This window comes from Onychostoma macrolepis, chromosome 24, assembly GCF_012432095.1.
Source record: "Onychostoma macrolepis isolate SWU-2019 chromosome 24, ASM1243209v1, whole genome shotgun sequence".
Classification (NCBI taxonomy): domain Eukaryota; kingdom Metazoa; phylum Chordata; class Actinopteri; order Cypriniformes; family Cyprinidae; genus Onychostoma; species Onychostoma macrolepis.
Window position 1 is genome coordinate 25,312,808 of NC_081178.1, and position 18,881 is coordinate 25,331,688.

At 38.2% G+C, this 18,881-nt stretch overlaps 1 protein-coding gene across 5 annotated transcripts in view; it reads left to right on the forward strand.

Annotated features, from left to right (window-relative positions):
• The window catches only part of pard3aa (par-3 family cell polarity regulator alpha, a), a 481,810-nt gene that overhangs the window by 281,724 nt on the left and 181,205 nt on the right, over positions 1 to 18,881 (forward strand). For all 5 annotated transcript variants that reach the window (XM_058764715.1, XM_058764717.1, XM_058764713.1 and 2 more), the window contains one exon: positions 4,635 to 4,773. In XM_058764715.1, the coding sequence (XP_058620698.1) occupies positions 4,635 to 4,773 (139 nt within the window). The remainder of the gene's footprint in view (positions 1 to 4,634; positions 4,774 to 18,881) is intronic.

The window sequence follows — 18,881 nt, forward strand, 5'->3', positions numbered from 1 at the left end:
ACTGTACATATCAACAAATGTCCAGTATTCAAGCAATGGTCCCACACAGTTGACTTAGTTTAGCCAATCACAAGAAAGATCACTTACATAAAGAATTCCTAAAGGTACAGTAACAAAAAACTGCCTTTTTAATGCTAAATGGTCAGGGAAAACTAAATTACAACGTTTTGTGTGCAAGAAACCTTGACTAATGCTGTATTATATGTGGACTTTAAATGTGTAGAATTTGGCTCCTTTAACTAAAGCAGTTGTACCCATTCAGTGCCCTTACTCTCACCACTGAGAGAATTAATTCACCCATTATGGGGACACATAATAAACTGTCACTGGCTCAAAAGCACAGTATTCACAGGGTAAATTTGAGCAGTTCGACCCACAGCTGCACAGCCTCGGGTGCTTGTAGCCGTCATAATCCACTTGAAAAATAGATTGAAAATATGTGGGAGAGGACAACAGATCTGCCATAGAAAGGGGTTCATCTGCTCTCTATACAGCCGGGCAAATGAATGCCAGGAGAGGGAAAGAATGGGATTGGAGAGATGCGATATAGAGGGCTAATGAGGCTGTCTGGGTCTCTAGAGAGAGCTGGACAGAGCAGAGGCTGCATGTGACAGCTTAAGACCTGTAATTACAGGCCGAGAGGGGGAGAGGGCCGCTGGATTAAGACCTCATAAACAGCATCAGGAGGCCAGCCCAGTCTGGAAGCGTGTGTGTGTGTGTGTGTTCAAGAAAGGATTAGAATGACTATATGATGCTGCTATGTAGACAATGAGATTCTCACTGCCATCCAAGGTCAGAGAGGTGTTTAATGTAAAATATGAATACAAGGTTGTGTATTATAGTGATTTTATCATGGTTAAGGCAACAATATGAAAATGACCAGTGCTCAATTGTTGCATTTGTTCCATAACTAAGTTTTTTTATTTGTGTATTTTCTGAAGGATATACTAGTAGAATGATTGGATGGATGGATGGATGGATGGATGGACGGATGGATTGTTAAAAGAATGGATGGATGGATGGATAAAATGATGACTGGATGGACGGACAGACAATGGTTAGATGCATAGGTAGGTAGAATGATGGATGGATGGATGAATAATGGTAGATGTAATGGATAGGTATAATGATGGATAAATGGATAGGTAGAACGATAGATGGATATGTGAAATGATTGGTGTATAGGTAGATGGATGGATGGAAGGATAGATAAAATGATTGGATGGACGGACGGATGATGGTTGGAAGGATAGATAGAATGATGGACAGGTGGATGGATGGATGGATGGATAGGTAGGTAGAATGATGGATGGATGGGTAGATAGATGGATAGGTAGAATGATAGGTAGAACGGTGAATGGATGGATATATAAAATGATAGGTGTATATTTAGAACGATGGATGGGTGGATGGGTAAATGGCTGGATGGAAGGATAGAAGGATAGGTAAAATGCTGAATGGATGGACAGATGGATGGAAGAATAAGTAAAATGATGGGGGGTTTGATGGATGCATAGGTAGAATGAAAGATACAGGACAAACTAGCCATGCAGACTGCCAATCATAGCCTCACAGGAAGACTGACTAGAAGGGAGTGTTTTAATACACATGGCTAATCCTGTTTGAGAAAGCACTAGATTAGAGGAGATTATGATTCGAGTAGGCAGAATAAATGGGTTCATAATAACTGTTCACCTCCCTTCCCTCCCAAACACTGTGCCATTAAAGATCTGTGTCTCCAACAAGCAGATCATTTCAACCAATCACCCTCTATTTTCTTTAGGAAATACTTCCTCATCTCGTTTTTATCTTCCTCTCATTCTGTCACGACTGTCAGACTTCAACAAAGGTTCATAAAACAAATCCTGGTTTTGTAATGAAAAGCTCATTGAGGAGAGTCAGGCTGAGCGGTTTATTGTCAGGCTGCCCGTGGCACTTGCGTCGGATGAAGTTGTAATTGCGTTGACCCTTTCTATGCGTGCTGTTTTATCAGGCCCAGCAAGATAAGTCAGCAGCTCTAGACTTCATTAAACATCTCATCTATATTAAACAGTCTGGTAGTTTCCCTCCCGAATACAGCATTTGTTGTCTCCACCGCAGCGCCACAGACGTACTGAGCAGATTGAGTAAGATATGTCTTATGTGATCTGCATCCTGCTGTCCAGGATGAATCTGGATTCTCAAAATTATTTTTGGTTGCTATTGATCAGAAGACATCAGACTAATTCCTCCATACAGTATGTCTCCTCTGGTATGTATGGGAAAATTCCACAGAGAGGATCTGGGCACACACAGCTTACCTGATCGTTAACTAATATCTCAAACCCCATCCTTAGCTAATCAGAGCATGACGTTCATCTCACCCCAAATCATTGGTTTACCAGCAACTCTCTCTCTACTCGACTCTAGTTGACTCTTAGGCACTTGTATTTTCTCATAGTCAGAACTGTCTATGTTTTTGTTATGTTATGTTACTATTTATTTTTTTTTTTTATATGTTGTTGATCATGTGTAATGCACTGATTGGATGGCTCTTTAATTTCATTGTACATGTTACAATGACAATAAAGATTTGAACTTTTTGATTGGGAACGTAGTGATCACTGTTATTACTACTAACATTTAAGTTAGAGATGTGCACAAACCTCTACCCTACAAGTATTTAACCTTGATGCACAATGTGTCCTGTACCATTTGTGTTACGAACATGAAATTGTTCACCTACATTTCTAAGCTATCAGACTTGTAATGTTTTCCCGGTGGACTATAAATCAAGTGAAAAATCTAACACACCTATAGTGAAAGGGAGACCAGTATGAAAACACTTAGAAACTATCAAGAAAACCCTATGGATGGATGAAAGGATGGATGGGATGATGATGGATAGATGATTGAGTAGATGGATGGATGGATGGATGGATAGGTAGAACGTTGATGGATAAGTGGATGGATGGATGGATGGATGAATGGATAGATGGATGGATAGGTAGAATGATGATGGATCTATGTATAGGTAGAAAGATGGAAGGATGGATATTTAGGATGATGATGGATGGATGGATAGAGGGATGAGTAGATGGATGGATGGATGGATGGATGGATAGGTAGAACATTGATGGATAAGTGGATGGATGGATGGATGAATGGATGGATGGATGGATAGGTAGAATGATGATGGATCTATGAATAGGTAGAACGATGGAAGGATGGATATTTAGAATGATGATGGATGGATGGATGGATGGATAGAAGCAAGGATGATAGAGGGATGAGTAGATGGATGGATGGATGGATAGGTAGAACATTGGATAAGTAGATGTATGGATGGATGGATGAATGGGTAGAATGATGATGGATAAGTATGGATGGATGAATGGATAGGTAAAAAGATGATGGATAGATGGATAAGTGGATGGATGGATGGACGGATGAATGTAAAAGTAGAACAATCAATGGATGGATGAATGGATAGACAGAACGATGGATGGATGGATGGATAGGTAGAAGGATGATGGATAAGTAGATGGATGGATTTATGGATATATGGATGAATGGGTGGATGGATGGATGGATGAATGGATGGATGTATAGAAGGATAGATGGGTGGATGAATAGGTAGAAGGAAGGATGGATGGATAGATAGATAGATAGAGTGAAAGATCAAAGAGGGACCTAAGTCATACCTAGAAATCAGAAAATCATAGGCTAATTGGTTGTGGGCTCTTTTGACTTGGGCCAGTAAGAAAATGATTGGCAACTATCAAGAACACCCTAGCAACCACTTTACCACACTCTGAAGCACCTAAAATGCATTGCTTGGTTGTAATGACTTACGGTAGCAACACCATGGGTCACCAACAGCTACTTATGGATGAATATGTAGAATGATGAATAGATGGATAGGTAGAACAATAGATAGATAAATGGTTGGTTGGATAGATGGGTGGATAAGTAGAATGATGGATGACTTGGGCAAGAAAGAAAATGCTTGGGAACTATTGACAACACCCTAGCAACCACTTTACCACATGCTGAAGCACATAAAATACCTTGCTTCATTGGAAGCATTCCCAAAGTTCCCTTGAGGCTTGTTGCCATGTTCAGAGAGCTGTGTTTAAAAACAGACCTTGGACCTTGGTCTTCCTAGTTGCCAGACCCCAGGTGGTAAGAATGGGAGAGGAATATCACAGACCCTCATCTCAACACAGCCTCCTTCAGGAGAAGTTCCTTTGGGAGAAAGTGCAACCTTCTCACGATCAGTGTGAGCTCCCGTGAGGGAAATGTATAATGCTAAGGACATGGGAGCTCACAAAGGACTTGAGATCAGACCAAACTCACCAACAGCCTAGTCAAAAGAGCACAGTAACTCCTCTATTACCACTAGCGCCTGGGGATGAGACACTGAAGATGTACTCTACAAGCTGTGCAACAACTGTCTTCGTTGTTCAAAACTAGTGGGGTTAGAAATGAATTTATTCTACTTGTTCTGTGGTTTTTGTTACATCTGACAAAATTTAGAGATGATTGTGCTTAAAGCAAGAAAAAAAAATTCATAAAGGGGCAAGAAAAGTAGCAGCTAAAATATTCAAACTAAGCCAGTATAAAGAAGTGTATTTTTTTTCTTTCCTTCCCAGGAGGCTCCAGGTAGCCCGCCTGTGCCTCTGAACTCTCCACAAGACGAACATGAGCGACGGATCTCTCAGTCGCTGTATCCCGGAGAGAGCCTGGATGACAACCACACCCCACGAGCCACCATGATGGGTAGAATGATGGGTAAGCCGATAAAAACACTCAAATGATAGTCCTCAGATGGCCCTGTCTCTTCACACAAAAATGGTCAGAACTTTCTTAAACCAGCTAACTCCAATCTTTATTTTTGTTCTGGAGATTGTAAATGCCTTTTATCAGTCCGCTGGTAGTTTTCAGGTTGATCCAAGAAGATCTAATTGATTTGCCAAAGATAGTGATGCTTATAACATTTACTTTATTTTTTATTTTTTCATATGTTTATGGGATAGTTGGTCTTTTTACAGGTAGTTCCGCAGCTGTATGACTTTATTTCTTCTGTTGAACACAAAATACAATATTTTGAAAACAATGCAGGGAACCAAAACAATTGTTGGTCACCATTGACTTCCACAGTATGCAAAAAAATGGTTTGGAATAACTTGAGTAGATGATGACAAAATTTTCATTTTTGATTGAACTACCCCTTTAAAGAGGTCAGTTTGAGACGCTTTTAGGCTGTGTGTCCAGCTGAAAATGCCAGGTGCTCTTATGAAAATGGAGGCACAGCGTTTAGCTAGAACCAACAAAATGCATTGTTTTTCATATTAACATTGTTATAGAGTCTGGAGATGTCATCTGGACATGGATACTCGGAGACCTGTACTATTTTGGCTTTCTCCATTGTTGTAGAAGTAGAATGTGACGGTTGGTGATATTTGCCCCGCCCCTCTTTCACTGTGATTGGTCGACTGGGTAAAGGTGACATTGATGAGCACTGCCTTTTACCCAAAGCTGAACATGTTTCAACTCTTGGTGACCAGAAAAAACTAAAACACACACACACACACACACACAAAGTGAAATAGACACTCACTGTCTTATTTAAATATGCCATGTTCCCATTGAAGACAATTAAAAAAAATATGCTAGCCTTTAAGAAAAAATACTTTGTTGGACACACGGCCTTGAATAAGTGAACTAGATGTCCTTGAGCTCACCTGTTTGCTCAAAGTGCTATATCTGGTTTATTAAATGTGTCATTAAATGGAAAAGGGTCAATTCACATGTGCTTTGAAGGTTTCTTCCTAAGTGGATGGTTCTTGGTCAAAATGGCTGCATTTTAATAGTCATTTTTATGCTTTGCAAGACGATTTATGCACACGCGCTGTCAGTATATGTCCTGACCTTCTGTTTCCATTTCCACCTGTTTCCATCTGACATATACGGTTTAAATGCACCGATGAATGAGCAGCCGGACACATGCAGGCTCAGCCCAGCCAGTCCCAGCATGCTCCTGTGGTTTTGTAAATGGGGGTTAATGTCATTTTCAAGCCCCGTGTCTCATCCAGCATGACTCTTTCAAGTCATTCCTGATTTCTCTCAAACTCAGCTCCAGTTCTAGTCCTGCCAGACAATTGGAATCGGCAGACCAATCCTTTCACCGTCATGCTTGTCATTTCACAATCGACTACTCAGTCTTGAACAATAAGCTCTTTAGTACCTGACGCAAACCCTCTTCTTCCTCCTCCTCATCCCCCTGCTTTTCTTTCACCCCTCCATTTCTTCTTCATCCTCCTGTTCTGACCTTGTATACTAAATGCATTCACATCGCAGTGTGACAATGAGTCAGTCAGTGACGTCTCATTCTGCACAAAGGCGTTTGATGGCCGATTGCACCTGCTAAGCCCTCTTTTTTTTTAAATTATTCTTTGTTTTGGCCCTATTTCGTCATTTTCGTTGACAGTATGGACATGAAATAATGGGGGATAGTGGTTTTATCATTATTATTATTATTATTATTATTGTTGTTTTTGCTGGTGCTTATTTAATAGGTATTACTATTCTATTATCAGTAGCAATGATACTTATTAGCTTCGATATTTTAGATAATATGTATTTGTTGTGATTTTTTGTGTATAATAATAATAATAATAATAATAATAATAATAATAATAATAATAATAATACTTTTATTAAATATCAGTGAGACCTATATTATTTAAATATAATATTTAAAATGAGTATATGTTGCAGTTATTTGTTTCTTTATTATTAGTCTTTCACAACCCCCACACACACACACACGCACACTATTTTGTCTTCACTTCTCATTCTGTCCCAGTTGGTTTGCAGAAATGTATGCATTGACACTTTCTTTTAAAAAGCATGGGAGTGATTCTTCCCCAGCGCCAGTGCAGAGACACTCTAAAACTTCTCAAAATGCAGCACTTCAGAGAGTTTAGCTGTACATCTTCTCCGGAGGAAAGTAAAAAGGCAAAAGTTTGAGAAAGTTTACTTGAGGGAAGATGGCACCCTTCAGCTGTTGTAGGCCTGACACGTTGTCATATATCTCATAAACTCGCCCCATGCTCCTGAGGATTGTTTCACCACTTGTCAGTCACTTGCATGACACATTATTTTTGTTTGTAAAAAATTGAAAAATGCAACAATAACACATCACATTAAATGGTCCATTGCTGACGTTCTGAATGACAGAATGTCTGTCACGTAACTTTACGCACTGCAGGACATGAGGACGGACCTTGATGTATGGACTCTGTCGCGTTTGTCAGAGGTCGCTTTCTAAAGGACCAAGGTGGAGACCTGACTGACAAAGCGTGCTGCATCACTGTCAGGAAAATAGTCTTCAGCAGCCACAACTCATTTCAGACATATTTGCTGTCACTCAGGAAAGAGCAGACATGGCAGGGTTTGAGCTACAAGGTTAGTGAGATAATGTCGTCTCGCATGCCTGTTATGACAGGCCGGGATGAGGAATGAAACTTTAAAGCTTGAAAACAGACTGAAATGAGAGAAAACAGAGGAATAAAGTGCTATAAATATAAACTGGTAGCTGATGGGTAAAATTTATGTGACTAGATAAAGTTCAACAAGGAGAGGAGCTTGTGGACATAATGGTAGAAGATTTCTTATTTAAAAAAAAAAAAAAAAAAAAAGACTAGATAAAGGAAAGTATAAATTTTAGGGTGTATATCTGGCCTCTATTTATTTATTTTTGTTTGTTTGTTTGTTTGTTTGTCTGCATTTATACCTGTTACTGTTTTTATTACAAATGGCCCTGAACAAACAAACAAACAGTTGGTGTAATGATATACTGATTTATTTGTTTGTTTGTTTTTACACACTTATCACTATTTAATTACAAATGGTCCTTCATAAATAAAGAAATAAAATAAAGAAAAAATAAAACAAATAAATAGTGGCAAGTATAAACCATAATAATAATAATAATAATAATAATAATAATAAATCATTTTGTTTGACTTGCATTGTGTTTGACATTTTTTGACAAATCACACTCTGAATGACTGAATGATCTGTCTTTTCAGACTGAAATGAATTTCATCATTTTAATTGGTTTTCAAACCACATAAAGATGTGTTCATGTGGTGTTCTGCTGTTCAGATTACAAAATCCTTGTTTCTTTGTCACATATACCATATTTCTACTTTCTAGAGTTAGCAGCTGTGCAGATGTTGGATTCTTGTATCCTTGTAAGTTCACGTTGCTCTTAGTGTTACTTTAACACGTTAAACACAGTTAAAGTGACACACAGGACTTTTTCCTTTCTTTTAGGGGGAGAAGGTGTACCAATTTGAATTTGCCCTTCACAACTGTTGATTTCCAGAGAGAAGTGCCTCTAAGTGTGTGACGGGAAAGGTTAGCCCCATTAAACAGCGTAAATAGGCACTGTGGCCAAGGCTCGCTCCAAAAAACGACGTATATGGGTGCATTAATAGTACTTTGTGTAAAACGACGTTTCTGTGACTGGTGCTTCTTGGAGACACACTAACCATATTCTGCCCATAGAGAGACATTCTGAGGAATATTCTGAATGAATCTCTCTGAATGACAGTCATTACTGTAGCGAATGCCTTGTGCACTTGAGGTAATCATAGCGGCAGAACATTTTAGTATGTAGTAGTCATTTAGACAGAGTCCCCGAAATCATTTTCAGTACCTTTGAACAGGTTTAAAAAAAAAAAAGATAAAACGAGAAAAGTAAGCCATATTTTGGATTAACATGAATAATACATAATAACATTATAAACTTTATGGATTAAATGAACACCACTGTATTTTGTGAAGGTGGTAATTTTGAGGTCATCATTTGTGACATTTAGAAACTGCTCTGTGAAGTGTGTATGTCCGTTCTCAGAGCATTGGCTAATGTGTCTGGCAGAGTCTTAAAGTTATGAATAAACCTTCATCCAGGAACCTTAATAGAATGTCTGTTTAAAGTTATTTGGTCTTTAATAACATTATCAAAACATTTGCACATTATTTATACATCCTTCATGGAATGTTTTTCTGAAACATTTTAGTTGGACATTGTTTTTATTATTTATTTACATTTACAAATCTGGACTTTTGCATTTTCAGAGAGCATTCAGAAGTAACATTCTTAGAACATATGTTTGTTAGCAGGGAATTTCTAGTGATTCAGCTTATGATTTAGTTGCCACTTAGCTTGCAATAAGGTCTAGTAATTCGGCTAGCGATTTGACTAGTAATTTAGCTTGTGATTTATTTAGCGTTTTGGCTAGCGATAGGGTTTGGGATTTGGTTAGCTTTTAGCTAGCAATATAGCTTGTCTATGATGTTGACTAGTAGTTTAGCTTGTAATTTAGTTAGTGGATTGGCTAGCGATTTGATTTGGGGTTTTGGTCAGCTTTTAGTTAGCAATAAGTCGTGTAATTCAGCTACAATTTTACTAGTGCTATACCCAGCCTGGTCTCATTGTTTATACGTAGGTATTAGTACGTAACGTTTACAAGCACAAAACGTACAATTTTGTATGTTTTTATTGATGCCGAAACGTACAATTTGGACGTGTTTCAACGTTTAAAACTTACAAATTGCTACATATTTTTAGCTAAAAAATGTCAAATGCTTACAAATCTTTTATATCATTTAAGATATTTGTATCAATGCATTTTCATCATTTTAATCGATAAGTGATTTTGATTGTTAGACCCCTTAACCCACCCCCAAATCTAAACCTCTACACATTTTATATCGAATGTTAAAATATATCAAACCTAATAGTCTGAAATGTGCAGGAAAATGACTGTTTTATTAACAATATAGAAAACAATATAGAATTAAAAAGATATTTATTTTTTTATAGTCGCTGATCCCACTCTTACCTCTAAACCGAAGTTGAATCAACATAATTACAAAAGGAATCAATTTAGATTGTGTTTTGGTGCATTTTATGATTCTTTTGTAAATATTACATGACAAGTAATGGTCAAACGATTGCAGAAATGTTATTCACTTTAAGGGTTTAAAGTTTAGTCTTGTTGAACATTTTGTAATCTTTAAAACAATTTGGCAGCAGAAATCACACAGAACAGAATGAAATGTTATAATTTCTTAAGTAAATGAGTAAACAATTTAATAATGCAATTGAAAACATAATGCCAGTGATATGACAACTGAATACAATGATAATAAAATTAATGCCACAAATTCAATGTTCATAAGGATTCATTTGTAACTTGTTCATACGTAAATAACTTACGTTTTAGGTGTCGTCAGTGCATCATTATTGTACGTTTAAATGCTGAAAATACATCAGTATTGTGTGTTATAGTTTGGCTAGTGATTCGGCTTGCAATTGCAACTGTGTGATGACAGTTTTTGTACATGTTTAATATTTATATTGAAAGTACATTTAGGCATTTGACAGGCACTTTTATCTAAATATGTGGAATGCTACAACAAAATTGATTCATCTGAGGGAGACGCCAACATGAGGAAAATGCTTTGGAAACTCATATATCACAGTGCTAATTATCTTCTTTAGACTTCTTTTATTCCTCAAACATAAAACTAATTAACAGTAAAGCTAATGTTGCTTGTCTTTGCAGCTGCATTAGTGATTAAACTTAACTGCTACAAAGTTAAACTCGTTTGTTCATGTGCCGTCTCTGATGTTTGTTCTACCACAAATACATTAGGTTGTAAATGAATGAATTGTGAAATATAATCTTGTAATATTTTATCTTAATGCAGTTTCTGTTTAGTATCTGTTCTAATATAAAGACATAAAAGAGCATGCCTGTGAGGCAGAGTGATGGGCGGGGCTATTAATCTGACAGTATAGTGCCATCACATTGATTGGCCGCAGTCGCCGTCAGTCAGATTGATTGGCGGCGCTGTCGGTGGCTGTCAGTGGGAAAGGCTGGCGGCTGTGAAACTGTGTGAAGATGTAGCATATACACTCAGCCTTACATCAATCTAACTGGCAGTGTGAATCCACCTCTCTACTACACAGGCTGCTTGTCAAGGTATAATGCAGCAGGTGGCAGATACACATCTTGGGCTGAATCAAATGAGCTTTTCCTTCTTTGTCCATTTCTCTTTTCCTCATTCCTTTGGCCAAGAATCTGAGGGATAGATTGTTAGGAGTAGTTATGTTAAGAAAAGTACAAAAAATAAGCAAGTTCTTGACTGTAATTTCTTTGATGTGAGGTGCATTAGCATTTGTGCTTGCTGTGAGCATTACTTTGTCCGAATTAAAAGTCCAGCCGGTAGAGGAAAGTCACACTGTGTCGCAAATTGAGGAGCCGTCCTTTACGTCTGGACGTGCTGTTTTGCAAAGAACCTGTTAATGAAAGAATGGACAGAACAAAGGGATGGAAGGGTTTTATGGTGGCTATGTGTGGTCAGCATCAGGAGCTGAAGAGTGTGGAGGAAAAACTTTGCAAAGTAAATTCACTTCACTTGTTAATGGCTGGACAATTTTGCGATATTTACAAGCCATTCATGTTTTTAACTGGCATTTTCTCACTTTATTTTACACGAGCATTGGCAGACATATAATCTATAAACAGACATGGATACATCAGACGAGAAGCTTTTAGTAAGTATTTGACTCTTTCATCACTTCCCTGTGTGAATCTCAATGTTGTGACCTTCTTTTCCTCAAGGAATGTTTCTCCATGGATCTCTGCTCTCTTGTGAATGGCACTGTACCAGAACTAAAATGACAGAGATATGCTGGGAATTGCATCACGCTAACAGCGCCTCCTCAGCCTCCCTCGGCTTCCCTTAAGTGGTTTGTCTGCGCCTGTCAGATTAACACACTCGCTGTATTAATCTGCTGATGAAGACTACAGGATAATGAGAGCTGTTATGCTAACAGGAGGAGGGTTGATGGGAGATAACAGACTTATAGAGTGACCACAGATACCGAATCACTCGCACAACAAGAAGACCGGCTCTGGTGGCTGTGGCCACCTGTGACCTGTGATATTACTGTGCCATACACTGCTCCGGGACACGACCTCTGGAGTATTACACACACAAAAACAATGCATGTGTACATAATAGGCCTGTCAATTAACACATTAATTCACTGCCATTAGTTATAAAACAATAACATGATTAAAAAAATTGAATCCCCCTGACCTGTACTTGTATTGGGTATTTTAATTTGGCTATATATAAATGCAAATAATTAATTAATAAAAAAAAAAAATTGAATAATATTAATCACAATCTTGGATATGGGGTGCTCATGAGCACCTTTCTGAATTGTAAAATGACAAATGGGACACTCTCCGTTCTCTTGAGCTTCACAGGCACGTGCAGCAAGGAACACAAGACCTCAAATCCACATCAACTGCGCTATTTGGGACAGGGCCTAAATGCAAGATTGTAGTCTGGCCAAGAACATTATTTTTGGAGCAGTTTAGCTTTTAGCTGTATTTAATGGTTTGCCGTGTTTAATGCTTTTGAAAGGGGAAAGGATTTTTTTTTGTTTTTTTTTGCTATAATTTCTGAAAGGGAAAACTTTTCAGGTCATGACTTTGTGAAAGCTGATTTTTTTTTACATTTCTTGTTGTGCGATACAGCCGTGATTATAAAACCAGGGTAAGTGAATTTTTACAAATCATAGTGTATTCACTTGTGGGTGATATTTCATACTTCTTGAGCTAATGTTGTGCTTCAGTTCCTCCAAACAAAGGATGCTTTGTTAAACATCCCATCTGGATTTCAGTTAGGTCTTTCTCAGAGAAAGTTTGTGTGATTGCCCCTAAACTGTCAAAATGTATGAAAGACAAACTAGCTCAGTTGTCTCATTAAGACAGAGGAAGCTACTTAGGGAGTTTACTTTTCTCTCACAGTTTTTATTGCTTTTAGTTTAAAGAGAGATTATGGTAATAATGGTGTCTTAACATTAATGATCAAGTCTAAATGATATCCAGTATAATACAAGCCTAATGAATCAGGGGTGTACTGTAATTGACATTTATGCATTTGGCAGATAGATGTTTTTATCTGAAGCAACCTACATTTTATTCAAGAAACCCATTTTATTATAAGTTATTGCATTTTCCTGAGAATCAAACCCATGACCTTCCCAGTGTTGAATGTTGTTAACAAAAGCACGTATGGTTACGACTAATTAGCTAAGAGATAAAGTATCTGAATTGTCACAGTAGTTGATAATTCATAGAACATTTGTGGGTTTCGAACCTATAACTTTCAGGTTATATCAAAGGGTTGATATTTTTTTTGCTAGTTTTAGAGGGGTCATGGGCACTTGTCACGTAGTATGTGTTGATGAAGGGGTACTCAAACCTTTGCCAGTTCACGTTTATGCATTTGACAGATGCTTTTGTCTGAAGAAACTTGCATTGCATTCAAGGTAGACATTTTATCAGTTCTTGCTTTCCTGGGGAATCAAACTCATGACCTTGATGCTGCTAGTGCTGTGCCCTTCTGGTTGAGCTACATAAAGACTAATGATGTCAACCAAAGTAACTTTTTAAGACTAATTGTCTAAAATGTTAAGTGTCTGAATTGTCATTGTGGTGATAATTCATAGAATTAGAATTCATCTTGGGGTTTGGAACCTGCAACCTTCTGGTTACATCCCAAGTGTTTTGCTGGTTTGGAGTTATGGGCACTTAATTTAGGAGGTGTTGATGAAGAGTGTACTTAAACCTTTGCCAGTTGACATTTATGCATTTGACTCATGCTTTTGTCCGAAGCGACTTACAGTACATTGCATTCATAACAGTCCCTGCTTTCCCAGGGAATCGAACCTGTGACCTTGACGTCGCTAGCGCTATGCTCTATTGATTGAACCACTGTACAGGAAGGCTAATGTTGTCAACCAACACAAGGTTCAGTGTCCGAATTGTCACAATAATAATAATTCAAGGAACATACAGTATTGTCGGTTTGGAACCTGCAACCTTCTGGCAACTTCCAAAGTGGTTGTATTGATCTTTTTTGCTGGTTTTAGAGGGATTATGGGCAGGCAGCTAAACTAAAAACACCTAAAACCAGCTTACACCAGCAAACCATTTATGGGAGTAGATGCAGTCCTTTGTTGTTTTAATGGCTGAGGCTATTCCTTTCATGATTTCCTGTGTTTACAGTATAAGACCATTCTCAAGTAACCTAACTCAAATCAAATGTTGACTGCGCTAATGTTGTCAACACATATGATGCAATACAATGTCAATTGTGCGCTGCACTTTTGCAAGATTTATTCTAAAAAAACATACTGCATCAAAGACCCTCATTTCAATGATGACCTTCTGGATTTCCCCGGACCGCAGCAAGTCACTATGGATGGACATTCATGACAAACACTTGGCTTTCACTCACTTCCCCGCTTCTGGGAAAAGTTCAACTGATTGTTGATGACTTTGTTCCTAAATACATGTGAGGTTGTGATTAATACCACATGTTGGCCTATTTCTTTCATTTAAACATTTTTTTTGGATTACCGGATTACACAAAGTTGAATTATGTTTTTTTCAGTGACTGAAGGAAACTGAAAACTTTGTTCCCGCAAGCCTGTTCGGTGAAGCCCAGATTTCAAATGACCTTATTTAGACGTTCTTGAAAAAACCTAAACTCAATGTACCAGCTCATCAAAAGCCTTTCCTCACTATAAGCTAAATAAATGAAACTGGTAACTTGGCCTGTATGGGCTTGCTAATGATTTTCCATCTGCTTGAAGAAGTCCAATGGCATGTCCTTTCAATTTGTGCTCAAAATGTGGGATAAAGACCTTATGAAGCTCATCCATCTTGAAAAGCATTCTGGTGATCGGCACATGCCATGTTTTGGATGCTGCCATGCTGGTTTTGTCCCAAGCTCAACTAGCTCGACCATCAAGACCACCATGTTCAACCAGCTTCACCAGAAAAACCATGATGGTCAAACAGTTTCTTCAGCTACATTTTACTTGTATTAGCAGCTTCGCAACCCAGGCTCATTCGAAATACATGCCTCTAAATACTTTTCTGCAACACCGTTATTGCGTACCTTACTGCACGTTTCGTGGCAGTTTCAAAGTGAAACATCCAGTGAGTGGCGCTAAAATATGGGTTCAACGTGACTCTGACAAGTTTTTGTTACGTTGATGTAGGAACGTATTGCTGTGTTTGTATTACGCTGCTTCAGGTACGTATTGCGGTGGTTCATGATTCAAATATCCGAGGAGTGTTGCTAAAAGTTAATGTGTTGGAAATATCCCATACACCAAACCTAACCCTAAACCTACCCGATAGTGTTAACAAATATAACATTGTTATGAAACCACATTTGTTGATGCAGACGTGCTATTTTAACTTCCTTATGCGGATTTGAGCTGTTTTGTTGAACTGTGGTTTAATGCGGTTCAAACCAGAGCTCTTCATCACTCAAGTGCAACGCCGTATCGCGTGAGCTACCAAGCAATCCTACGGAGTTAGAAAACTCATGCATATGAAGCTGTATATGTGACGACACGTTCAAAAGTGTCAGTATTCAAATCTTGCAGCATGCAAATCATACTTTGTGTGAAAAGGAATAAAAGTTGTCTGAGTTTTACTGCCTATAGTAATCATTTCAACTGGAAACTGCAGTTATTCGTTTGTATAGGTACGTTTTTCTTTTCTTTTTTTTTTTTTTCTTTTTTTTAGAAGCAGGCAATTCCAATGAGCCTACAGTATGTTGCAGCTTAGAGCTTTATTTTAAGGTTTGACCCTATGCTTTATTTGCACTTGATGTACAATAAATACAAGTAGGAGCAGGATAGCCTTTATGCTCCTCCTGATCTCAGATGAGTGATTTTTCAAAGTCAGCTCCCCTCTGTTGAGCATCCTGGAAATCTGTTGCCCTCTGTCATTCTGGATGCACCATCGAGGAACTGATTTCATTCAAGTTTATTTGTTCAAACCCTGATTTGGGGGGGCCAACGCTGCTCTGTACGCCAATCAATCCATTCCCACAATGTCTTGATTCAAGGCCCAGCAAACAAGCATGGGGGGTCTATTTGTTATAGCAAGAGAGACCCTGTGAGGGGTTGTTTGATCGCAGCATGACAGAAAACAACAGTAGCCCACCACCATGCCATCAGCGCCCTGCAAGCAGAATTCGGCGCAGATTAAACAGAAGAGACAGTTACAAACACAAACGTGAGACCCAACGGTCTGGGAAAGACCGCACACGATAGCCTTTATGTTTATCCTCAAATGACCTGAATCAAATGTCCTCGGGATGCAAGCAATCTTCACGATTAAACAAAAGCATGATGTGTTTGGTAAGGAAAGCTCTTTTGGGTAAAGCAACAGTCTTTTGTTTTTGCTTCGGTCATCCAGTTTGAGACAAAATGCATCCTGTTTAGGTTGTGTTATATGATGTTTATTGCCAGATGCATATTGTCGTAAACGATTCTAGAGGAACAGTGTGTGTGGGTAATAAAGTTCTTTTTGCACCGTAGGGGCCACATCAGCACTAAGACGGCGACAATTAGTCTTACTTTTAACCCACCCGACTCTTCACATCGCGCCTCGACTCTCATCCACACTCCGGATAATGGATCCAGACAAGGTGTTGAGATGATGTCAGCAGGATTTGTCAGTCACTAACACCTTCCCTCCAGAACAAAGCTCTCTCAAGGACATCCAGCAGAGCTTTTTTGGTACTGCTTACTGAGCAGGTACCTCATTGTGCCTTCAAAAATCATTAGAAATCAGGCGATTGAAATTCTGTACTCCTCTGCTGCCGATTTCCTGTTCTCTTCTCAGAGACTAATGTATAATAAGCCAAGTACGCCTTCGCTATTTTTCTTGTCCTGCAATTAAGAGGTCCGTTTTTAGGCAGATTTTTATGATTCACCATGAAATCATGAGCGTAAGTGGGTGGACGGGGGATATAATCTCAATAAAACGTTCGGCCAATTAGTCGACCGCAGCAGAATTGTGGTCGCAGCGTTTTTATCTTCCATGTTAAAGACTTTCACCTTTTCACAGTGTCACGGTGGCTATTTCTATAGGTGTCTTTACGCCATTTAGCATAGCCAAGAGTAACTCTCCTTGTATGAGGAGGTCAGCACTTGTCAAAAAACCCGTAGGAAAGGCCTCATTTAATGTAAGAACATGACTGTATTCAGCAGTAAAGCCAATTAAAACCATGTTCTGCATGAGCAAAAAATGACCTTGCATGGACAGCCTGCCACTTTTAAGTGTATGAATCCTTTCTTTATTTAGTTTTATTTCTTTTTTTTTTCATGTGGATTTAATCTTGGTCACTGGCACTTTCTGGAAATTTAATATGCTATAGGGTCAGATTTGTTAATCATTTTTAATTCATTTGCAAAAAAGTACATTTTTGCATTTAAATTACTTTTATTAATCTTTGACTCTTCTATGACCAGCATGTTTTTCAATTTCTGAAGTTTAAATAACTAAAGTCATTCATTCATTCATTCATTCATTTTTTTTTTGAGGCATGAAATGAAACATGCCAAGGCGATATAGTACTGTCCTGATATCATGATGAAGAAACAAAAATATATTTTAATTATTCACTCTCAGTTAAGTTTCTTCAATGTAGCTTGACTTAGTTTTGTGTTATTAATTGTGAAAAAAAAACAAAAACGTATTTTTCTGCCAAATTAAACTTCACTGGTGCACTTGCAGAAAGATGCAGGGGAAAAAAGCAAAAACAGTGATATTTATAATTAATACAGCATGATATTTGTTAAAAAAATCATTGAAATATGTTTAAAATGTTTTTTGAAAATAATGATTATTAATTAATAAAATAACTAATTATTACAAGTAGATTAAGATTTACACTCATATATTATGTAAAAATTTGTATTTTTTTTTTTTTTTTTTTTTTTACATTGGCCCAGTGGTATCTGACTGTTTTTCTCCTCCAGTTTATGTATTTGTTATTGCAGTCATGTGTGTGTTTTTTTTTTTCACAGTTTCTGCTATTGAGCGTGACTGTGCATATGTTTCTATGAATATATTGGTATACACACATGTATAAATGTCTTCTCGCCTCAGCAAGTGTGAAATTCAAGTTCTCACAGTTGCGCACACACATGCATTCATTTGTACGCCAGTAGATACAGTATCTGCACACCAGTGACAGAAGTTTCCCGTATTTCCTGACCCAGTGCTCACTGTGGCTTTACTGCAGAGAGAGACTGTCTTTGATACGCTGATGCAACTGCTCGGTAACTGCTTCTCCAGCGTTATGGGTGATTGCTCAGAGATGGAGGCTCTGGGGTCTGGAACCTCTGGAGGATCTTCAGCGGGGCTCCTGTCCTCCGGGAGCATCAAGGCCTCTTGTAAACGTCCACGCGACCTTGAGAGCTCCAGAGCCACCAGTGCTTTGCATTTTCTAAATGTTTCGTCAGTCGTGTTGATGAAATCAAATGAAACTCCTTATAGTTTCTTGATCTCGGTCTTCATATCTCACCCCTGCGATGCTGGAAACAGGCTTTAAATGTCTCGTCTCAAGTGAAAACGCTGCTCATCCTCAAGTTCCTCAAGCTGAGCTTTGTAAATATTTGGAAATGTTTTGTCATGTGTACACGTTGATGATTTAACGATGAATATTTAGCGCAGCAGATTGTTTCATGTCTGATTAGTCTTAGTTAAGCTGAGTCTCACAGATCAGCGTTGTAATTCTGTTCACTTCCTAAAGATTCATGCCGTTCATTTACCGTTCAGGACTGTGTATGCATTCATACATTTCAAGAGGCCTTTTACCATGTACGCTCTGATGCCAGTGCACTAAATTGACATGACAAAGCTTCTCTAATGGACTCTACTAATTACAGATTTGTCATTTTGGTGATGATTAATCCAAAATGACAT